The sequence below is a fragment of the Agrilus planipennis genome, unplaced genomic scaffold (genome assembly GCF_000699045.2).
Source record: "Agrilus planipennis isolate EAB-ADULT unplaced genomic scaffold, Apla_2.0 scaffold155, whole genome shotgun sequence".
Taxonomy (NCBI): Eukaryota; Metazoa; Arthropoda; class Insecta; order Coleoptera; family Buprestidae; genus Agrilus; species Agrilus planipennis.
The window spans coordinates 404,377-429,853 of record NW_020439161.1 but is presented as its reverse complement, the minus strand read 5'-3'; the positions used below and the strand labels follow the sequence as shown (position 1 = coordinate 429,853).

General features: G+C 36.7%; 2 protein-coding genes across 3 annotated transcripts in view; both read right to left on the bottom strand.

Moving 5' to 3' along the window:
* The window catches only part of LOC112905446, a 31,870-nt gene extending 21,676 nt beyond the window's left edge, over positions 1–10,194 (bottom strand). The window contains exons 1-2 of the mRNA XM_025977917.1: positions 10,054–10,194; positions 6–978 (exon numbers count right to left, since the gene is read on the bottom strand). Coding sequence (XP_025833702.1) covers positions 6–937 — 932 coding nt within the window. The 5' untranslated portion in view covers positions 938–978; positions 10,054–10,194. The remainder of the gene's footprint in view (positions 1–5; positions 979–10,053) is intronic.
* Positions 1–25,477, bottom strand: part of LOC108737478 (protein yippee-like 1) — a 107,387-nt gene that overhangs the window by 68,413 nt on the left and 13,497 nt on the right. The window contains exon 2 of one of the 2 annotated variants that reach the window (XM_018470334.2): positions 15,620–15,737. The gene's annotated coding sequence lies outside the window, so the exon portion shown is untranslated. Of the gene's footprint in view, positions 1–13,646; positions 14,158–15,619; positions 15,738–25,477 lie in introns of those variants that run through there. The other variant, XM_018470335.2, reaches the window with a different exon arrangement.

Below are 25,477 nucleotides of genomic sequence, written 5' to 3'. Positions count from 1 at the left end.
CAGGCTGCAACCGCTTTACTGGTAAATTTCCCATTGTTGGCGGGACGGTACCCTTTGGATTAGTGCGAAAGCACCGTAAACATTTGTGCAGGACCTGTCGTACAATACTTCGACCATTTATGGGCCAATATTGCTGTCTGAGTGACGCCAAGGTTAATTGCTGTCCACCGTGAAGCAATTTTTCATGTTCGTACTGAACTAATAGTTTTGTCACATGGTGATTTGATGGTAATATTGCAGGGTGTTTTATAGAAAAATCTAATTCAGCATGTTTTAATCGACCACCAACGCGCAACAGACCATTGTTATCTAAAAATGGCGCTAATGGCAGCAGTTTACTTTTTCTGTCTAAAGGTTTATTACTTTGTAAATTTGAAATTTCTGAAGGAAATGTGATGGCTTGAATATGTTTGATAATTGTGAGTGAAGCTCTTTCCAATTCATTAGTTGAAATGTTACCGTACAATTTGTTAGTTTTATTTTTTATATTGTTGATAAACCTGAGAGAGTACGCTATGACTCTTTGTAATTTTAAGTAATTTGAAAATTTTCCAAAAACATGTAATTCTTGTACTGTAATGATTAAAAAGACAACCCTTTTCCTCTCTACGTCAGTTTTCTGATATATATTAGGAGGGGTAATAGGCCAATTAGTTGTATCACTTTTTAACCAAACTGGTCCATTCCACCATAATTTATTATTAATTAAATCTGATGTTGTTGTACCGCGAGAGATAAGATCGGCAGGGTTATATTTGGTTGGTACATGGCGCCAGTAATTTACATCTGTTAGTGATTGAATTTCCGAAATTCGGTTAGAGACGAATGTTTTCCAATTTCCAGAAATTTCTGATAACCAAGACAAAACTATTGTTGAATCAGTCCAGTAATATTGATGTGTTATTGGTAAATTTAAGATTTTGCTGGTCTTTTTCATTAAGCGTGCTAATAAAAGGGCTCCACATAGCTCCAGGCGAGGAATTGTTATAGTTTTAAGCGGAGCAACACGTGATTTCGCGCATAATAAATGTATTGAATGATTTTCGCCATTGGACGCCCGTAAATAAATACATGCGCCGTATGCTGATTGAGAAGAGTCCGAGAAACCATGCTTGTCACCCTTATTTCATTTTAAACTACTCCCAGATGTAGCTTTTTCTTAGAAGGTGACAATATTGACACCCTGCCGCCACGAGTTCTTACCGACCCCTCAATAAAGCGAAAGGCTGTTGTTTAACAGTTTCCTTAAATCATTTAGGCAAATGTTGGAACAGTACTATTCCACAAATAAACTTCACATATCTAGTAGGTCTACCCCACCTGTCTCTTCCCAACCATCGCTCATCCTTTCCACAACTAGTAAAGAAGGCTAAACATTGTCTACCTTCTAGTGATGAATGTATCGCAGGTACGGTGGCAATGAAACACACATTATTTTTTTTTTTTATGTAGTAGCTTCGTATTCGGATGTTAATTTGATTCTGGGTCTTGATTCAAGTTGTCTCTATAGTTTCCTTAGGTCATGTAGGATACTATTTGGACAGCAATATTCTACATTTCACCGTAACCTCCACCACTCCTACCCATTATTCTCACGATTCCTAGGGGAGTATGAAAAAGACCTTCCGCTCTAAGCACCACTTTAAATTAGAGAGTAGATTAACAGAAGGTTGCTCAACAAACCAAACCTCACAGATCTTGTACCATAAGCAAGAAAATACCAGGCTGTGATCTGTGAATTTCTTTAATTAAACTAACAATGCAACGAAACATAAACGAGTCCAGATAGTAGCAGTATCAGAAGCAATACGCATCGACCTGACTGAATCATCATGCATAATGCATTTACTTCTGTCCTGGTGTAAAAGGCCTGTCAACAGCTTCATACAAAATATTTAAGAAGAATATAAGTATAAAGAAATTATTAAAACAAAACGAATAGTCATACTGACTAAATGTTATTCAACGAGGTGCAAAACAACGGACGGGTCAAGTTCATTGAAGTGTCGGAATGCCAATAAAGACGATTCGATAATGACGATTGGTGACGGCGTCGCGACGTCTAGTTTATTTGGAACGAAATTACTTAGTTGCCTTTATAATAATACACTACGGTATAATAATCAGCTTGTACAATGAAAATGCATACGTACAATAACATGTCCAATCAGCAGAAACGATGCTGATAATGGAATGGAAAGCGAAGAAAGAAGACGCTGACTCCGACGGTGCTATAAAATATCCAAGTGAAGCAAATAAAACGTTTACAGATCGAAAAGGTTAGTGAACCGCCTGTTGCACAGAAACACAAACATATACGTACAACAACGTGTATACCTTTACCCATGTATATGTATTTCTGTTCCTATCTACCTGTTCCTCTCGGTTACTATGGTAATAAGTTGCAATGGGACGATCCATGTGACGAGTTCTTTTTTCTTTATTGTATTATAATTTATATACATCTTCTATACTCCTATAAGTCAAGTATTTTATTAACAGTCCAGAGTCAAAAAGATTTTCTCATTTATTTCTTGTATGTTTAGATGCACTAATAGGTCTGATGTGTGTTACCTAGATACTAATTCACGTTGTCGTTATTGACAGTTAACTGAAGACATTATGAAGAGTACAGTGATAAAATCCCGTTTCATACGTCTGCTTGTCGTTTGTTTGTAGGAAAAACTGTAAAAAGAACAAATTAAATCTTTAGGGGAATTCCCAGACAGTTGACGGAAACTGAAGAAGCAATGACCCAGACATTGTCTGCCATGCTATGTCGTGAAACCTCAGCCCTCTTCCTGATGGGGGTGGTTCGCGTCCTTTCCGGCGCACGACGGGGTGGTATAGCCAGACAGCGGCATTGACCTTCCAGATGTTTTCAAATTTATAGTTATATATGCATGTATCAGAACGAGTGTTCAGTTGCAACATTAATTGGTATCCCAAGAAACATATGAAAACGAGTCATACCATCATTACTCCAGTCAGGATCAATCGAAAAAAAGACTTATTATTGTAGTTGATACGCACACAATTTGATAACAGCTTTCCACTTACAAAATTACACTATATCATTCATGCTTAAGCGAAGAAAATGTCGTTTTCCCTAACCTAAAAAAATCATAACAGAATAATATCCTTCCATGATACAAAAGGAGAATTTCATTTGAAACACTCCACGACTCCATGTATAAGACGTGGTGCTCTGCTGGTACATAGAAAGACATGGCCAGAAGAATAAAAAATAACAGCATTTTTCAAATCCTATTATATGTCGCATTCTCATGTCTTAGATATTTGACAAGGTCAGAAACCCATTGTTTAATAAAACAATTGACCATTGCAATTTTGTTATGACGCATATTTGTTTCAATTATTGTCATCGCTCAACGCAAAAAATCTCAGTACTACAACGGATACAACCTTCTTCTTACACCCTTATAAGTACTGCTTTTGCAACATGTTAAGAATAACGTAAGTTCTTTAATTAGATAAGATTAAAGGTAAGCGCAAACAAGACACGAGACGTAAGAGGGAGGGTCAACGTATGCGATGCACAAGAACAATTGAAATTGTAAACAGAGGCAAACGTTCCCAGAAAGACAGGACATCACGTACAACTAATTAACCGGAAATGGAGGTGTGTACTGCAGAAAACGATGACGCTCGCCACGCTGATGATAATTAATTGTCGCATTTTATATGCCGATATGCTCCTACTAAAGGTCAACAACATTCGACCTCGGAAGTTGTTTTTTGTTCGATCATGATGATGATGATGGAAGAACGGACAGAAATATGTACTGTTATACGATGTATTTTTGTTTTTCTGGCTGTCATACATATTCGAAAGACTTGCGATCAGAAAAATTAATATATGACGAAAAGATTTGACAGACATATTCTTCCACGTGTCGTTATCACCTGGAGGGTGAGGGCTAAAATAGAATAATGTCGTTGGTAGTAAGGAGCGTTTCTAAAAATTGTCCCAAGTTGATTACCCATTAAGCTTAAATTCCAAAAATTTGTCATATTCCGAAGAAAACAATAGATAAAAATAACGGAATGATCTACCTTGGGCTATAATCCACAGGTAAAATTTGCAGGCAGTTATAACAGTAGATGCTTTGTTTGTATTGAATAAATGGTATCCATATACGTATAAATACACTTTACGTTAACGGTGTAGAATTCATTAAGAAATCTTAATGTTTTCAGAAACTTTGTAATTTCCATTTTCAATTCTAGTTTATTAGAATGAAACGGTGTTTATTAAGATTTTTTTTCCCAAATCATTAATGCGTAAATATTTTTTTTTTNATGATGAGGATAACGTGGGTAGAAAAGGTTAGAAATGAAGAGGTATTAGAAAGAATAGGAGAACAGAGGACTCTATGGAAGTCAATTAAAAATAGGCGAGAAAGGTTGGTAGGACACCTTCTCAGGCATGAAGGTCTAGTCAGAGACATATTAGAGGCAGAAAGAGGAGTTAGGAGGGGTAGAGGTAGACCTAGTTTAGATTACTGTTCGCAAATAGTTAAGGATGTAGGTTGTTCTAGTTTTAGGGAAATGCAAAATTTAACTCAGGATAGAAAAGAGTGGAGGTACGTGTCCAACTAGTCTTAGGACTGACGATCTTATTAATATGATGCCTTTAATTCAAGGGACTTATATTTAACGTCGTTATAGCAAAATGGTCGCCATAACTAAGGTAGTAATAAATGAAATCTATTATAGTTCTTACTGACCACTTTCAATCTGTTCAAGCTATGCACTCAACCTTGCAGGAGTTCACAGGATCAATCCTTCAAACAAATACATGCACATGAAACTTACTAATCGTGTATATGTAAATTGTTCAGCCTTAGCGGTGCTGGTACAGAACTACTCGCATGTGTGTCGTCAAGTACCTATTATTCCATGTGGAATACCACAATGGGAAAAACAGACATACTTTACCTTCATACAGATGTTACAAGATAGTCTAAAATGATGCTTGAAGTGCAATTATATACATGGTGTCCAGAAAGACTAGGGTGTATTTGTATCTGCGTTGTCTTTGTAACGACGAGGTTCGGAGGGATAGGTTGTTTCACTACTTTTTGGAGATTTAATGACCATGGAAGTGTATCCGGGAGACTATCATGCTTATTGCGTACGCCCCTATTATCGCAATGGTGATCCGATGATCATAGATCAACGATTATATCGGGCAAAATTCAATGTATGGAATGCACCGAAGGACGATACCATTAGAAAATGGATTCGAATGTTCGAGAATGCCGGTTCGACTGCAAAAATTCACAATCCAGGTTGCCCGCATTCTGTTCGAACCCAACAAACGATTGAAGAAATGAGACTGTCAGTGCGTGAAAATCCGTCCCAATCAGTTCGCAAACGCAGTCAAGAACTTGACATCAAAAAATCGTCGTTACAGAAGATTGTGAAGCAAGATTTACATTTTACAACCTATAAAATTCAGTTAGTTCAAAAACTGAACGATACAGATTATTCTCTCCGACTGAATTTTGCAAATGAAATGCTTCAACGCTTTTCAACGTTTGAAAGCGAACTTTCACTTAAATGGTCACGTAAACAAACAGAACTGTAGCTACTGGGCCAACGAATAGCCAAGACATAAACATGAACAACCACTACATAGTCCAAAAGTTATTTGCGTGGACTGGACTACCATGTCTGGTGAAGACATCATTGGGCCTTGTTTCTTTGAAGACCGACGAGAGCGAACACTTACGGTAACCAGTGATGAGAATTGTGACAAGTTAAGAAACTTTTTGGTTCCACAACTGCACGAGTTTGGTGGTTTTAATGTGGAATAGCGATTTCAACAAAATGGGACCACTTGCCACACCTCAAACCAATCGCTTGCGGTTGTCAATCAATTTTTCGCGGAAAAAGTGATCTCTTGTCGAGGTACCATCAACTGGCCACCGAGAAGTCTCGACTTCACACCTCCTAATTATTTTTTATGGGGATACCTTAAAGAGAAGGTCCATACCAATATCTATACCGAAATGGCCGCCGTTTCTAAGGAGATGTACAGACGCTAGCGACTAATTTCCAAAACTTTGAATTTACAAACACCCCTACCCTTTCTGGACACCCTGTACATACGTCGGTATAATAATTGCTTAACTGAAATGAGATTTACGCATACGAACTGATGCATTCCTGATTCAGGTCTAAAAGGCGTCATCGGTTGAAATTTCTTTCTAACGTTTCGCTAGCACAAAAACTTCTTTAGAGGTGTTTCCATTTCTGATGCTGGATGTGGTCTACGTTAGGACGTTTAAGTGATTTAATAGTGTAGTAAATTAAAAATGAATTTGATAGTTTGTCATAAATTAGGAAATAAAGGAACACTACGTATCCCAAGGTCATGAGTCATGAGATTCGAAACTACCTCTAACTGCGTTGGATTGAGTTATGGAGAAGTTCGCGTTATCAGAGGTTGAAAGTTTAACTATATTTCCATGTGGCTAGCAAACCGTTAAAGAAAATTTGAATATTGGAGATTTTACGGTAAGAATCCTACCTAAAAGCAAACTCATTTCTGCATCCATAATCGTTTTGGGGGTCATTGTACCGTTGTCCAGTGCTGATCGAACCGTTTATTATAAATAAATGCCTTTTGTCTCGAATGATCGCTTGATGATGTGGTTACAAAAAAAAACTGGCTTTTTGTATGATTATTTTTGTCAATCACTTGTTTTGTAAATTCCGTACGTTCCATAAAAGACTTTAAGATAGCTATAACTACAACCAATTGTTTTAAAACACAGTTTTTAATTCTTATTTGAAAAATCTTTATTTGTATTTACAAATGAAACGAGAATTTATATTTCTCTTTCTGACGCAACTCCAGCTTCTTGTTTACTCGAGTTATTGGCAATTAAGAAAGTTTTGCACAAAAAAAAACATTACTAGCAAGTTGTATTTCTTTTAGGGCACGTGCCTGCGAGTTATTACTCCTTTGTCCTTGCCCTCACCATCCATTTCACCTTCATTTTCGGATGGCGCCCTCATTCACAAATTAACATTTCTCCTCCGCTGTTGACGGATCCTCCTACACCACCTTCACTTCTTTAGTTTTCCACCAGGTGAGGACCTGGAGGCTAATGCTGACCGATTTTATTTACCTTCCGGTGTACCTTGAGAAAATACTGCTATTGCATATAAACTTTGCCATCCCTTATCACCTCGTTGGGGATGGAATTTCGATAGTACCGGGTACTCGGAGCAGTTAATGCTGGGTACACAGTGTAACGGGCCAGGCAGATCCGCGCGATATCGCCATTGTGCACGGTTAAGGGGTTATAGGTGAGAGGGCGCGTCGGAAGAGGACCATCGATCGACACCACATCCCGCCAACGGTAGTAGACATCTTAGCGTCCAAGGAGGTGGACGCATTCTAAGACTACCAGTTGTGAAATGTGGGAATATTTCTCCACCATGATTTTATTCATCATCGAACAGGAGCCCGAAGACTAAATGTAATACAGTGTAAGGGTATACCCATCTTTAATTTCGATATTTTTTGGTTTTTATTTTATTTGGATTTTCTGTTTTCTTTGATTTAGAATGTACGTTTGGTTTTGTGTAAAATCTTTATGTGTATTTAATAAAATATTCGAAGCTAATTTTTCCTTTCTGTTATTAAATAATTCAAGACCTAGACTTGCGTTATCGGGAGGTATCATCCGGTGCATCTTTAATTTAAATTCACTTTTTACCTGATTCAAGAATTTTACAAGAGACGAAAATAAAAAATTAATAGATTCTGCTTAAATTTTTCCTCACTTGAGAATGTAATTTTTACACTGCAATGATGTCATTATACAAAAAAATATTTAGGCCTTTTTATGATTCTGCACAGAATAATCCAAATGTATAAGTATCTTTAAAGTACGTCAATTTCAACTTTTCAAACTTACTTGCACAAAGTCGTTAAAATAATGTGAAAGTGTTTATCGCGTTTAACGGTTTTAATTAGACGATAAGCGTCAACGTGATAACATAGATTTAATGAAGCCAATAAAGGCCCCACTAGGGAGAAAACTTCATGATTACAAACGTTCGTTTTTCTGTCTGCAAAAATAACTCGCCCCTGCGGCACTACGATTTCACTGTCTTAATTACACAGATAAGTAATATCAAATTAACAGTTTATTCGCTTAATATAAAAATTTCGACCTTCGTGGGTTTACAAGGGTAAATGCGAGTTGCTTAATTGTATTCGGGTCTTTAAAATAACGATAATGATAAAAAATTGCAACAATCTTTTGTTTATTCCATGATTACAAAATATGTACTTACTATTTTCATATGGTTTATAAAACAATATATTGTACCTATGTTCATATACAATAACGGCATATTATCTGGTAATAATAAAAAAATGTTGCTTAAGTTTTAGCACAGGTCATGGTAATAAATAAACAAAAAGTTCAGTTATCAAATGATAACTTTACTGTTGAGGATAGTGACCTCAAACCATTATTTTTTTCGATACACAATACAAGTAAATAAGTACAATAATAAATAATAATTAAATTATTAGTATGTTCCACATTCGACATTTAAAGTGCGTATTTTATAGTTATTAAGAAAATTTAGTTCACCTACAAGAGACGCCAAAACCCTGTTCAACTCTAGAAGAAAATGTTTTTTATATTTAGTCTTATCGTTAGTCACATTTTCACGAAATCGACAACAAAAGCAATAAGCTTTTTATGTTTCCGCAATAGATTAGATAAAAGATACCCAAACAAAAATACCTAGATACATATATTTAATATACTTATGTATAGGTTTAAATGTAATCTCTGAGTAGGTACTTTTTTTAAGTGTAATCATACAGACAATATTTACTGCCTACAAAAAAGTAAAAAGAAATGTTAATTGCATGAGTGCCAATTGTCCAATGTTAGCTAGTCCAGCGCCGAAAATACTACGTATGAATAACATATGTAGATAATAATAACGTGCGACATCATCTCTTTATGTTTAAGCGACAGCTTTGTATGCAGTAAATTCCGATTAACAGGAAATTTATGAAATCTACCTGTGATGCGCTGATGAGAGCAAATAACTTAGAAATTGCGATCTGCCTTTGATTCAGTTCAGTTTAGTTCTACTAATTCCAAAAATCTTAAGCATGAAACCAACACTCATAAAAGGAAAACGTGACCTTATGATCGTAAGCATATCTGTCAAACCAGACATTTTACTAGTTTGTATGCTATCCAAGTAGTTTTATCACCCTAAGGTCGTCAGTCCTATGTCCTATGACTAGCTGGACATTGGAGGTGCATGTATCTTTCCTATCCTAAGCTAATCTTCGCATTTCCCTAAAACTAGAACATCCTACGTCCTTAACTATTTGAGAATAGTAATTTAATCTAGGTCTACCTCTACTCATCTTAACTCCTATTTCTGCCTCTTATATCTCTCTGACTAGCCCTTCATGCCTGAGAAGGTGTCCTATCAACCTATCTCGCCTATTTTTTATTGACTTCCGTAAAGTCCTCTGTTCAGCTATTGTTTTTAATACATCTTCGTTTCTAACCTTCTCTGTTCACGGTATCCTCGTCATTCACCGGTAACACCAGCAAGTAGTTTACAAACTAACTATAGGTAAACACAGGAAGCACTTTTAACCCTTCTTATTATTTAGCTAGGTATATGAAGATATATGGGTGATTTTTTTCTAAACTAAATAAATTTTATCATAGCTTAGCGTTTAGGAGGACACCAGCATAATTCCGAGTTTGTCTATCCTCGTCCAAGTTTTTCTATGGTTTCTGTTGTATGTTTAGCAAAAAGAATATGCTAAATAGTGGTGCTTTTAACTTAAGCACTGCTGGCTTTGTCTCGTTTGTTTGATTGAAATATATCTTAAAAATGATTGACTAAAACTGTGAACTGCTTTAAATTAGTTTATTATTTACACTTTAACAATTACAATTTAACTCTCTTAACTACTGAAAACTAATGGCTAACTTATACAATGTGTTCGATGTGACCTCNGAATTGTTATAGTTTTAAGCGGAGCAACACGTGATTTCGCGCATAATAAATGTATTGAATGATTTTCGCCATTGGACGCCCGTAAATAAATACATGCGCCGTATGCTGATTGAGAAGAGTCCGAGAAACCATGCTTGTCACCCTTATTTCATTTTAAACTACTCCCAGATGTAGCTTTTTCTTAGAAGGTGACAATATTGACACCCTGCCGCCACGAGTTCTTACCGACCCCTCAATAAAGCGAAAGGCTGTTGTTTAACAGTTTCCTTAAATCATTTAGGCAAATGTTGGAACAGTACTATTCCACAAATAAACTTCACATATCTAGTAGGTCTACCCCACCTGTCTCTTCCCAACCATCGCTCATCCTTTCCACAACTAGTAAAGAAGGCTAAACATTGTCTACCTTCTAGTGATGAATGTATCGCAGGTACGGTGGCAATGAAACACACATTATTTTTTTTTTTTATGTAGTAGCTTCGTATTCGGATGTTAATTTGATTCTGGGTCTTGATTCAAGTTGTCTCTATAGTTTCCTTAGGTCATGTAGGATACTATTTGGACAGCAATATTCTACATTTCACCGTAACCTCCACCACTCCTACCCATTATTCTCACGATTCCTAGGGGAGTATGAAAAAGACCTTCCGCTCTAAGCACCACTTTAAATTAGAGAGTAGATTAACAGAAGGTTGCTCAACAAACCAAACCTCACAGATCTTGTACCATAAGCAAGAAAATACCAGGCTGTGATCTGTGAATTTCTTTAATTAAACTAACAATGCAACGAAACATAAACGAGTCCAGATAGTAGCAGTATCAGAAGCAATACGCATCGACCTGACTGAATCATCATGCATAATGCATTTACTTCTGTCCTGGTGTAAAAGGCCTGTCAACAGCTTCATACAAAATATTTAAGAAGAATATAAGTATAAAGAAATTATTAAAACAAAACGAATAGTCATACTGACTAAATGTTATTCAACGAGGTGCAAAACAACGGACGGGTCAAGTTCATTGAAGTGTCGGAATGCCAATAAAGACGATTCGATAATGACGATTGGTGACGGCGTCGCGACGTCTAGTTTATTTGGAACGAAATTACTTAGTTGCCTTTATAATAATACACTACGGTATAATAATCAGCTTGTACAATGAAAATGCATACGTACAATAACATGTCCAATCAGCAGAAACGATGCTGATAATGGAATGGAAAGCGAAGAAAGAAGACGCTGACTCCGACGGTGCTATAAAATATCCAAGTGAAGCAAATAAAACGTTTACAGATCGAAAAGGTTAGTGAACCGCCTGTTGCACAGAAACACAAACATATACGTACAACAACGTGTATACCTTTACCCATGTATATGTATTTCTGTTCCTATCTACCTGTTCCTCTCGGTTACTATGGTAATAAGTTGCAATGGGACGATCCATGTGACGAGTTCTTTTTTCTTTATTGTATTATAATTTATATACATCTTCTATACTCCTATAAGTCAAGTATTTTATTAACAGTCCAGAGTCAAAAAGATTTTCTCATTTATTTCTTCTATGTTTCGTAAAATGAGTTAAGATGCACTAATAGGTCTGATGTGTGTTACCTAGATACTAATTCACGTTGTCGTTATTGACAGTTAACTGAAGACATTATGAAGAGTACAGTGATAAAATCCCGTTTCATACGTCTGCTTGTCGTTTGTTTGTAGGAAAAACTGTAAAAAGAACAAATTAAATCTTTAGGGGAATTCCCAGACAGTTGACGGAAACTGAAGAAGCAATGACCCAGACATTGTCTGCCATGCTATGTCGTGAAACCTCAGCCCTCTTCCTGATGGGGGTGGTTCGCGTCCTTTCCGGCGCACGACGGGGTGGTATAGCCAGACAGCGGCATTGACCTTCCAGATGTTTTCAAATTTATAGTTATATATGCATGTATCAGAACGAGTGTTCAGTTGCAACATTAATTGGTATCCCAAGAAACATATGAAAACGAGTCATATCATCATTACTCCAGTCAGGATCAATCGAAAAAAAGACTTATTATTGTAGTTGATACGCACACAATTTGATAACAGCTTTCCACTTACAAACTTACACTATATTATTCATGCTTAAGCGAAGAAAATGTCGTTTTCCCTAACCTAAAAAAATCATAACAGAATAATATCCTTCCATGATACAAAAGGAGAATTTCATTTGAAACACTCCACGACTCCATGTATAAGACGTGGTGCTCTGCTGGTACATAGAAAGACATGGCCAGAAGAATAAAAAATAACAGCATTTTTCAAATCCTATTATATGTCGCATTCTCATGTCTTAGATATTTGACAAGGTCAGAAACCCATTGTTTAATAAAACAATTGACCATTGCAATTTTGTTATGACGCATATTTGTTTCAATTATTGTCATCGCTCAACGCAAAAAATCTCAGTACTACAACGGATACAACCTTCTTCTTACACCCTTATAAGTACTGCTTTTGCAACATGTTAAGAATAACGTAAGTTCTTTAATTAGATAAGATTAAAGGTAAGCGCAAACAAGACACGAGACGTAAGAGGGAGGGTCAACGTATGCGATGCACAAGAACAATTGAAATTGTAAACAGAGGCAAACGTTCCCAGAAAGACAGGACATCACGTACAACTAATTAACCGGAAATGGAGGTGTGTACTGCAGAAAACGATGACGCTCGCCACGCTGATGATAATTAATTGTCGCATTTTATATGCCGATATGCTCCTACTAAAGGTCAACAACATTCGACCTCGGAAGTTGTTTTTTGTTCGATCATGATGATGATGATGGAAGAACGGACAGAAATATGTACTGTTATACGATGTATTTTTGTTTTTCTGGCTGTCATACATATTCGAAAGACTTGCGATCAGAAAAATTAATATATGACGAAAAGATTTGACAGACATATTCTTCCACGTGTCGTTATCACCTGGAGGGTGAGGGCTAAAATAGAATAATGTCGTTGGTAGTAAGGAGCGTTTCTAAAAATTGTCCCAAGTTGATTACCCATTAAGCTTAAATTCCAAAAATTTGTCATATTCCGAAGAAAACAATAGATAAAAATAACGGAATGATCTACCTTGGGCTATAATCCACAGGTAAAATTTGCAGGCAGTTATAACAGTAGATGCTTTGTTTGTATTGAATAAATGGTATCCATATACGTATAAATACACTTTACGTTAACGGTGTAGAATTCATTAAGAAATCTTAATGTTTTCAGAAACTTTGTAATTTCCATTTTCAATTCTAGTTTATTAGAATGAAACGGTGTTTATTAAGATTTTTTTTCCCAAATCATTAATGCGTAAATATTTTTTTTTTTTAAAGAAAAGGTTTTGAGCAATGTCGCTATAGTGATGATGACGATAAAAAATTACTATAATAGAGAACAAAGAATTTGAGAGGACGCAAGACTACCTACTATGACAGACGAACAAAGAAACTAAGTCAAATATGCAGACGTGCTTAGTCAAAATTTTTGCCCTACCAATTCTAGGTTTTTCTTTTCATAAATGAATAAGTTTAACAACTTTCCATCCCAACGAAAAACACTTACCTTAAAATCGGTTTCACCTTTTCGAAAAGGTAGCTAGGCAATTACCTCTAGAGCAAACGGCATGGACATCCTATTCCAGAAATTTTTGAACCGTGTAAGATGAGATTGAATTGAAACACTGGAAACCCGAACTGAGTCTGTCAGCCTCATTCACCACCAATATCAACAATCAGACAACTACACGTGAGTTAGAGCTTCGATAGGAGCTGTGCGCTGCTCCATACCTACTACGATTGACAGTTGCTACTATTTCTTCCTTCCTAATTCCACCACTGCCATTACCACTACCACTGATATCCACAACCCCCCACCATCGTCATTTGGACGACGACGACAACAACAACAACAATAAAAAATAACAACACGTTGCCGTCTGAGACTCTGAGATACTCATGCGAATGGAAGTTGTGGAAGGAAGTCTGATTGGGCTGCTCACATGCTTCAGGTCCGTTTGCCTCTGTTTCAACTCGATGAGATGTATCGTCGTCGCATCGAACGTTGTGCCGATGTCGTTGTCGACGTCGAATACGAAGTAGTACAATGGCTCCCGCCTGTTAGTAATCGTTTTCGAGAATTGTTGAACGTAAGTTCAAGGTCCTTGGAGAGGTAGTAGCAGAGTTTACTGGCCGGCTATAAATATAATTTGCAAATAAACGGCAACCGCGTCGTCTACCGCAGGAGCGCGATCCGGCCAAGGATCGTTTTGGATCCTTGGCTGTCAGTTTCGGATGGCTTGCCACATATCACAAGGGAAGAATGCAAAACTGGTCTCGGAATGAAAAAAATGCGTCAGACCATCGTTTCTCAACCTGGATTCCTGATCTCATTTTAGGAATAGGGAGTTTTCCAAAAAAAAATTTTAGTTTGGATTTTGCTATATGACTTTATATTGGAAATAGTCCTGAAAACCACAGGGCACACCTTAGTAGCAGATTACGAAAATTCGAATATTCGTGAAAAGACTTTTCTCACTTAGAAAGAGATGAAAAATTATACATCATTTTCCAGGCCAGCTATTTCGATGGAGGCTGAGGGCTCAGCACCTCTAACCCCACGGGCACGGCGCTGTTAGGTATTATCGTTTACTATACCAATGTAAAAAAAAACTTTTGGGAGTTTCATTCCCCTCAATTACTAATGCTGGTAAGAGGGGAGTCCCTTCGGACTACGCCGGAGAATAGAGCGAAAGGTCCTCTTCAGCCTTCTTTCAGGAATTCTGTGAGTAGGTGGGTGGCATTGGGGTGAGCTAGATTAGATCGACGAAATGAAGATGCAAGAGAAGTCAAAGACTATTCATGATCCAAGGAAATCACGGAAAAACTTGAACCAGTGCAGAAGGACCAGAATCGAACAGGTGTCCTCCCGAATGCTAAGCAATGGTCTAAACTTGTAGGTCATGCAGCTCGGTAGGCCAATGTAAAAAGAGGGACCTTTAATGGAGTTTATCTATTCTTAGTATGTACCAACCAGAATGTTAATGAGAATAACGAAATCCTTCCATTGCCGATCAGTCACCTTTTACTTGCCATCAACGGATATAATACCAGTTGCAATATTTTGAAATTCACAATTACAAATATAATACCTACGCTGGAAATAGAACATACTTTAAAATCCGTTATTACGAAGGCTTTCAGAAACTTACAATATTCATCGTCAGAAAGAATGAATTTCCCAAGAAGCCATTTGGATACTCGGCATTTGGGTCAGAATAACAAAGAAAAAGTTTTAATAGTTGGAAGAGAAATTAAACACATCAAATGCGGTCATCAATATCGTTTTCGTATTTATAATATTATAGATCTCCGATATGTAGCTCGCGAAAAGGAAGAATTAATTATTAATGATTATTTTGAGCAAATAATTGTCAGATTGCCAACTCGCAGCTGGATCACATGAGGTTATTCGAAAGAGAAATTATTTGTTATGTTGATGCACACTAAAAATACATATAAAAATAAATCGAAACTTACCTCCACGTTCACTCGCAAACTTCCAACTTAAAGTATTAGAATCGCCGCGAATCAGTTTGTTTGAAGTCATTAGCGTAGAATTTATTCTCACATATATTAATCATGATTTAGACGAAACCTGTAACAAAGAAATTGTAATTTACAATAAACCATCATATAAATATGCACCTAATAACATTTACATTAATAATAGTTAATTAGTAATAATGAACCTCAACTACATTGGGTTATGGAGATATTATTCGCAATGCCTAATGGCGTTTAGCTAAAGTAATAAACATAAACGTAAAAAAGTCCAACGTCGAATGAAGTCAAAAATAGAAGGTATAACCTAGCGAACAACAGAAATTTAAAAAAACCTAGGACAACCACAACTGACTTGCCAAAGAAGGTTATATGTTGCTCTAAATAAGTTTTCATTTTTCATTTTTACTGGTTTAACTAGGTAATGTCTTTCTTTGTTTAACTTCAATCGTCTTTTGGCTATAAACATGACCCCTTCTTGACTTTAACTACCCCTGCAATACAGATATTATAAAAAAGTAGATATATTTTTTGGTAAATTCTGCCCCAATAACTACTTTATCTAAATTTACAACATTATAGTAGCATCTGTAAGCTTTATGCAAAGCTGGGACCCTCGTGCGCCCGGGGGGCGTGGGAGGCATTCAGGATGCGCGGGGAAAAGGAAGAGAGCAGTATGAATGACGACGGCGACGAACGAGAAGGGGCGCGAGAAGATACCTAATTAAGTTAATTTCTATATTTGTTGGTTACCTTCCGAACTTTGTTTTAATAAATATATCCGTTAGTATTTCTTTGAGGAAGTGAGTTTTTACATCTTTGTTATTTATTATTTTTAAGGTTAGTTGAACGTGACTTCATCATCATAAGGTCGTCAGTCCAAAGACTGGAGAGGACAAGCACCTCCATACAGTCCTAATTTTCTGGGCTAATCTTCGCATTTCCTTAAAACTAGAACAACTCACATCCTTAACTATTTGCGAACAGTAATCTAATATAGGTCTACATCTACCCCACCTATCTCCTGTTTCTGCCTCTAATATGTCTCTGAATAGACCTTTATGATTTAGAAGTTGTCCTACCAACATATCTCGCCTATTTCTAATGATTTCCATAGAGTCCTCTGTTCTCCTATTCTTTCCAATACCTCTTCATTTGTAACCTTTTCTACCCACGTTATCCATATCATTCGCCTATAACACCACATTTTGAACGCTTCTAACCGCTTCTTTTCTGCCGCGCCCATTGTGCATGTTTCGCACCTGTACAACGCCGCTCTCCAAACATACACCGTTAACAACCTTTTTTTTATTGAAGGCGACATGATCCTGCGCTATCCTCTGCTTTATATCCCTACTACTCCTGCCGTCTTGACTTATGAACGTGATTCAACACAGAAAAATTCTAGTTCTGTCAGTATATTTCTTTTTAATGGGTATTTGCTGCCAACTGATGTAGTTCACGTTAGACAATTGCCTTATTAAAATATCTAATTGTTTAACTGAATAAAATACTTCTGGTGTCACATTCCCACTAGCTACAAATGCTGGTGGACGGATAGTCCCTCCGGACTATGCCGGAGAGTAGAGTGGGAGATCTTCTTCAGCCTCTTTTAGGAATCGTGGAAATTGATGACACGATATGAAGAAGAAGAGAGAACATTACTGCTCTAGCATTTGTCTATTGCTCTAGCGTTTGTTTAAGTAATACAAGGAAACAACACAAAAACTTGGGCTAGGACAGACGGACCTGGAATTTTAACCTCTAGGCTTGGACTATGCTGCTCCATCGTCTAATAGAATCGACGACATAGCTTGTATACGTGACTAGCCGTAATCCATAAAAAGGACGGTACCATTGTCGATGGTGCATGTAAAGTCATTCCTACCTATTCCAATCTAAGCCCTTAGTGTGCAGCACTTAACTATTAACATTTTTCAATAATTTCATAAAGTACCTACTAACAACATGCTCAAATTCTGCTTGTCTGCATCTCTTTCTGTTACACATTAATTGGTGTAATGTTATTCCTTTTTCTTTATTAGTGTCCGCTGCAATTCCTATCTGACATCTCTTTTCTACGTTTACAATATTCCTTACAACATACGTCGTGAGTATAAGTAGTCTATCAGCAACCGCTCTAGTCCAGTTAGTAAGTTGAAAGAAGAAAGTAAATGCGACAGTTCTATTGCGGACTATGCCAATTTTGAACGTCCCAACTATACTTTGAAATTCTTGGGGTAAGTTTGAGGTAGACATGCAGTTGAAATTTAATAGGTGGAGGCACGTTATGTCGCGGTTACCGACCCATCAGACAGCGTTAGACGCCATTATAATTATTGTACCAGAGTTGCGGAATTATAAACATACCACATTTATTATTTTAACTTTAATGCCAAACAGATAAGGGATCTTGTAAGTGGGTACCTTAAACTTAGCAATATTATGTTTGCATATGGATTTTTACTTTTTATTGTTAGGCATGCATAAAAATATTTCTCAAATGGGAGTTTAATGATTCCTAAGGTGATCACACTGATCAATAATGTTAATAGAACTACACAGCTTATTAATTTTCTTAGTTTGATTTATTGGAATAAAAGGAAAAAAGAAAAGCCAACACTAGTAATAATAGATATAAGTATGACCGAATTTCTTCCGCTTGTTAGCATGTCAGCTAAAATCGCCATCAGGTGTATCACTAACTTGGAATGTCTGGCAGATTCGTATGTTTCTTACAAGTGTTTTTTATTTTTTTTTTTTCTGTTCTATACATAAACATATATTAAACCAAGAATAGTGATACCAAAAATAACTCGGCAAAATGGATATATCCATAAGAATTTTGAAAGAAATTGAACAATTTTTCAGAAAAGCACATCTATTAAATAGTTAAACTACACTTCTGTATCTTTAGTATGACTACGAGGGTGGATTGATAAGTTTCCGGCCTGACCAAGAAAAAGAAGGTTTTTAAAAATTTTTTTTTTTTATTTCTCAACATAATCTCCTCCAAGGCTGATACATTTCTCATAGCGGTGTTCCAGTCTATTAATGCCATCTCTATAGACTGATTCGTCAAGCTCCTCAAAATAACCATTTACAGCTTCGATTACTTCTTCATTGTCCGCAAATCTCTTACCGCCAAGCCATTTTTTGAGATTAGGGAACAGAAAATAGTCACTCGGGGCTAGGTCTGGAGAGTAAGGAGGGTGCGGCATCAATTCAAACTTTAGATCGTTGATTTTAGCCGTCGCAACGATTGACGTGTGCGCTGGTGCGTTATCGTGATGAAACAAGATTTTTTTCTTCGCCAGATGAGGTCGTTTAATTTTCACCTCGTGGCTCAAACGTTGCAATAAGTCTGCGTAGTATTGACCAGTGATAGTATTACCCTTTGCAAGGTAATCAATGTATATAATACCTCTTGCATCCCAAAAAACAGTAGCCATAACCTTGTTCGCCGAAAAAATTGTTTTTGCCTTCTTTGGAGTTGGTTCCCCTGGTCCAATCCACTGTTTAGACTGTTCTTTGGTTTCAGGAGTGTAGTGGTGGACCCACGTTTCGTCAACGGTTACGAATCGACGCAAAAATTCGCTTGGATTACGCTTATACAATGACAAATTTGCGGTAGAAATGTTTTTTCGAATCAATTTTTGGTCGACTGTTAGCAAACGCGGCACCCATCTTGCACAGAGCTTTTCCATATGCAAATGTTGGTGCAAAATATGTTGCACACGTTCATATGACATCTTACAGGTCTCAGCTATCTCACGCACTTTCAATCTGCGGTCTCCCAGCACTATTTGATGAATTTTTTCGATCATATCTGGAGTTGTGACCTCAACGGGGCGTCCTGAGCGAGGCCCATCAGAGGTGCTCACACGACCCTTTTTAAACTCGGAAACCCACTGCTTAACGGTTGAATATGACGGGGAGGATGTCCCCAGTGTTGAGTCCATCTCTTTTTTAATTTCCTTCGGCGTTAACCCCTTCAAATAAAAGTATTTGATGACAGCACGATTTTCCTGCTTTTCCATTTTTACGAAAACCACAGAGGCGTCTTGTTCAGCGTGCTGTCAAACCTACACTAGCAAGGAGATCGGGCTGAAACTATAGCTACAAGCTATCCAAGGATGGTACTATAGAATGTCACCTCAAGGTAGGCCTAGTGGCGTCATCTCTTGGTTAGGCCGGAAACTTATCAATCCACCCTCGTATTAAGCTACCAAGTACAAATCCACTTGTTTCAAACAATTAAATGAAACAAAACAGGAAAATGTCGAAAAGCTTCATAACACAATTCCGTGGTCTTTATTACTCAATAAGTATTTTCTTTGTAGGGTTTTATAATAATATCTTTATGACTGGAGAAAATTTATTGTTGTATATTCATGGAGACGAAAAAGTAGAAGATGTGGCCGATTTCAGGTATCTAGAATGTCAGATAAGTCAGGACGGAAGGAGTTGTAGGGATGTAAAACAGAGGATAGCGCAGGGTCGAGTCGCTTTCAATAAAAACTTTTTAGAAATTCGAAAAAGGTTGTTAAAGGTGTATGTTTGGAACACGGCGCTGTACGGGTGCGAAACACGAACAGTGGGCGCGGCTGAAAAGAAAAGATTAGAAGCGTTCGAAACGTGGTGTTACAGGCGAATGATGAGGATACCGTGGATAGAGAAGGTTTGAAATGAAGAGGTATTAGAAAGAGTAAGAGAACAGAGGGCTTTATGGAAGTCAATAAGAAATAGGCGAGATAGGTTGGTAGGACACCTTCTCAGGTATGAAGGTCTACTCAGAGACATATTAGAAGCAGAAACGGAAGTGAGGAGGGGTAGAGGTAACCCTATATTAGATCAGTGTTCGCAAATAGTTAAGGGTATGGGTTGTTCTAGCTTTAGTTGGTCCTAGAACGGCCTGAGGTAGAGGGGTTTTAGTCGGTAGGTCCGAGGACTTCTTCCTCAGGAATTCGACACTACCCAGTCGTACGGACGGCTGGGTGTCTTCTGAAGATTTCCCCTCTTCCACGAAAACATAAAAAAAAAATCTAGCTTTAGGTAAATGCGATGATTTACGCAGGGTATGAAAGAGTGGAGGAGTGTGTCCAACCAGTCTTAGGACTGACGACCTTATGATGATGATATTCATGGCGAAAATTTCTTAAGATATAAATAGTCATTAAGTTAAATGGAAAATGTGGACAAACAATAAATCTTCAAGGTAATTGCTTAACACTCATCAACTAAAAAACATTTCACATAGATAAGTCTAATAAAACTAATTTCTATATTCAAATTCGATTTTTAAAACATATTAGTGGTGCTCTGTCGATATGGTAACATAAGATTGAAAATAATTTAATAAAATTAGTATTAGCTTAAATCTAAATTTAAACGTTTTTGAAACCATTTTATTATAAATATTATACAAATACATTTTGAAAACTAATTACCATAAATTACATAGTAATGTGATGTAATGTAATGTAGTGTAATGGCATAGTTTAATCATGAAATGCATGTACCTAAACTGTTTGGTCGTAGGTACATATATATCGTATTATTTATCATTTATGAAGCACGTATCGAAGGCGAATATTTAAAATTGCCTTTTTTCACTGGTTCGTGGCCAATTATTTTGAACTGTTATTTAATTACGTCAAGAGCTGGTTACTAGCAATAGCAAAAGTTACATTTTTGAAACGGGTCCAATATTTAGCTTGTTATCAAAACATGCAGGTAGTATTTTTTTATTTGTAGACTACTGAATAACATACACGTAAACAACAATGTTTTCATAACATCAAAACTGCAATAATAATCATATAGATACAAATTCCTACTTAAATTCGATCTCTTTTCCCGTTGATCTAAAATCCATATGTATTAGGAATACGAAGAGAGAGCATAATAAGCAGGCAGAAGGCTGTCAACGGAAAGGAGGTACGGTCACAGGTGCCTAGATTCTATTGGCTCCCAGTGTTACTAATACAGTGTAAACTGTATATAACGACACTTGAAGGAACTGAACATTTTTCGGCGTTATAAACAGTGGTCGTTAAATGGAGAGCAATAAAAGATATTATTTTACTATTCTATAATAATATGCATTTACCAATATAGTACACATTTTGCATACAAACATTATTATTCATACATTGCGTATAGCCTGTTATTTTCGTCTGATGTTTTTTGCTGCTCCAATATTTTAATTGTATTTTGTTACGTATCTTACTCATATCTTGAGATACTGCTGGATCAATTTGATTATATAAAAAGTATTTTTTTAATAGTTTCGCTGCATCAAGTGCTTGTTTGATGCTTGGTGGAGGGACAGGATCGTCTTCTTCAACAACGTACACAGCTGCAGTTCTTATCTATTTCGGCAACTTAGAAAGTACTGCTCAATGATTTATAATGCCGCATTGTTGTCGTTAAATAGAGTGAGCGTGACGCTATATAGAGTGTAATATTGTATAGAAAACAATGTAAACCAACCAAAGTCAAGCAATTTCGACGTTTTAAGGAGTTTGTCGTTAAATCGAGTGACGTTATAAAGAGTTTACACTGTATTTCTAAAGGAAATTAATTATAATGCCATCTACAAATCGACAAACAAATTTGAAGCAGGCAGAACGCTTAATTCATATACCCATAAGCCAGAAGCATATCGGTCACTCTTTTGTCGCGTTTGTTATCTCCCGGCCTGTGCGGATCTCAAGTAGTTCCAACTACTTATTTTTGAAATCAAAATGCTAGTTCAGACATGTGGACAATACTTTCGTTGTGTGGTAGCATGGAGCTAAGAATCTAGAAGTTCCTACAAATTCTCAACTCACATCATCCAAAAATCAAGTTTACAATGAACCGGGAACACGACGGAAATCTGACCTTCCTAGATATTATAGTGTCCCGTCGATCAGATGGTATCTTGGGACACACTGTCCACTGGAAGTCTACCTACACCTACAGATGCCTCAATGCCAACTCTCGTCATGATTCGGCACAATGATCAACTTCTTGGTGCATGTGACCTTCGCTATTCGCGAACTACAATCTTTGGACAAGGAACGTTATTTTGTCACTGACACACTTGCAGAATGGAACTCAAGAACAGCTGAAGTCCATAGCATGTTTGTCATTCATCAATGGGGTCATCGGTCGAAATTCTGCAGAAAGAAGGTGTCAAGTCAATCTTGAATAGTTGTGGTAAATCTAGAGACCAGCAAGCCGGAATGAAGGATGTTGTTCTGTCGAAATATGCAGGAGTCTATCGGATGCCATGCTACTGCGGAAAGGTCTTCAAGTAGGCGAAGATGCCAGCCAGAGAGAGCCACTACTTCTCCAGGATCATCAAGGAAGTACTTGAGATACAGAAACACCCAAACAATCTCAAGAACGAAAATGGTACTACCATCTTCATACATCTTGGAAGTAGATATTGAAACCAGAAGATTTAGAGTTAGTTCAGCAACAGTGTTGGAGATTCTATGCATGGACAACGTGAAGTTCCTGGAGATGTTCCTTGTTGAGCCTACGTTGTGGGCAACAAAAGTTTTTGGTCAGCGATCATTTGAAACCGTTAGACGTGGAACACGGTTTTGATTTATTTGGATCTCATCAGCACGCCGTAGACAGTTTCGATAGGATACCGACCATTTTACTTTCTGTAAGTGTTTTTACTCCCTAACATAAAAGCGAAAAAGGAAACGAGAAAATATTATCGGAACTAAGACTGTTTCACATTTTGGAAGCAGTGTATAACTATTGTCTTTATTTTATGCCTACTGGCTTTTATTTTCTTTTTCCAAAAGGAGACAATTTAGCGAATCGTGTGAAGTGGCACGTACCACCTAAAGCAAATTGAGTAAGACACTGGAATAAGTTAAAAGCTTCTCCAACTGATGGAATTGGAACGAGGTATATGCAGATATATAATATACATATATTTACTTACGTATATAGGGTTATCGATTTTCTCACCTGGTCGCGTGGGGTACTTGTAATAAAAAGTAAATTACTTTTTCTCAATTTTCCTTAATTTAACCCTAAAACGTGAACAGACGTGACGTACGTCCTCGAGAATCAATAGACAGAGGAAGGATTTGACTCGCAGCAAAGATATGAGAGGAATTAAAGTAATTGAGTCATATAAAGTGAAAAACAACATAGACATTTCATGCAGATACAGAACTTTTCATTTTGATTTTAGTGAATGTTATGGAAGGATTTGCATCTGTACAAACAAGACATGTATAAATACACATATATGAAATATATATATATATGAGCTTTATTAAAACAATATGTTTTATATATACAAAGTACAAAGGTGCGGTTTTTATTATTCTTCTTGTCCTGCTATTTTCCTCTTCCACAAGATTTCTCTCATCCTTTTCAGGTTGTCCATTCCTTCCAGTTAAGTTTTCCAATTATTTGTAGAATTTCCTGCTTCTCTACATCGCTCAAAAATGTGTTCAAGCGTCTCTGGTTCCTTTTTACATAATCTGCATAATTTCTTTTCTTCTTCTTCCCAATACCTTGATACTATATTTTCACTTCCCAATCTGAATCTTGCAGTTAATTGTAGCTCGTTTTTTCCCTTTACTCCTTCATCTTTCAAATAATGAGGTTTTTCTTCTCCTTCTTTCCATAATATCTTGTACTCTTGGGCGAATTTCATGTTTCTCATTTTCTCTCTCATTATTTGTTTATCAATGTCTTTAGTTAAGTTTTCTAGTTCCTTCCATACATTTATCTCATTTTCCAGCTTTCATATATAATGTTTGATTGACCATCCTCTCTCCATTAAAAAATTCTTTCTTTTTTCCATCTCTCCCTTGTGGTTTTTTTTTCTTCTTTTTGCAAGACCGAAATATTGTCCTTAACTTTTACACATTGTTTTAGTATTGCGTTGCCTTCGGAATTTAATATTTTTTCTTCGTACTTTAAGGCCCTTTTTGAATATTTCATGGTCAGTATTTCATATTTAGTTTCTTCCTGAAGAAGGTATCTCGGAGTACTCTTATCTAGCTTTAGTGTCCATTAAATATATACATGTCCTGAATACTTTGGATTTATTTTCTCTCTTCCCATTCCCAGATTTCTGCCCCATACATTAGTATACTTTCTACTAGTGTCTCGAAAAGAAACATTCTCTTTTTCCAGCAATCTCTTAAGTTTCTTTCTCCTATTCCCCATACTGTTCCCATTACACTTAATGTCTTCTTTTTCAGATTTTTAATGTCCTTGTCTACACCATTATTCCTCTGCAATATGAAGCCTAAGTAATTAAATTCTGTAACCTCTTCGATTGTTTTTCCGTTCCATTGGAATTCGACCTTTTTCTTTCTTCCTCCTGCCTTCTTCCCTCTTAAACTTTTTGATTTGTCTGTATTTAATTCCAACCCTCTTTCCTTTATGTATCTGTTGAATTTTGTTAACATTTCCCTCATTCCTATGTCATCTGCATATGACACTGACCAAATTTTTCTTCTACCGATTACTATACCTCCTTCTTGCGCTGTGCCCATTCTTCTCTAAGTTTGCAAATGTTGCATTAAAAAGTACTGTGCTCAGTGGGCAGCCCTGTCTTATGCCTTCCCTCATTGATATAATCTTTGATTTTTCCCCATTGACTTCTATCTTAAAGAAAGTTTCCTCGTACATTTCTCTTATCCTCTCTTTTAATTTGTTTTCTATTTCTAGCTCTTCTAAGGTTTTCCATATCATATCTCTTTTAAGCTTATCGAACGCTCATATATGAAATATGAATTTAAAGATTGATTCTAGTCAATCAGTTTAGAGGGCATTCAAGACAGAAGATCACTTTCTAAC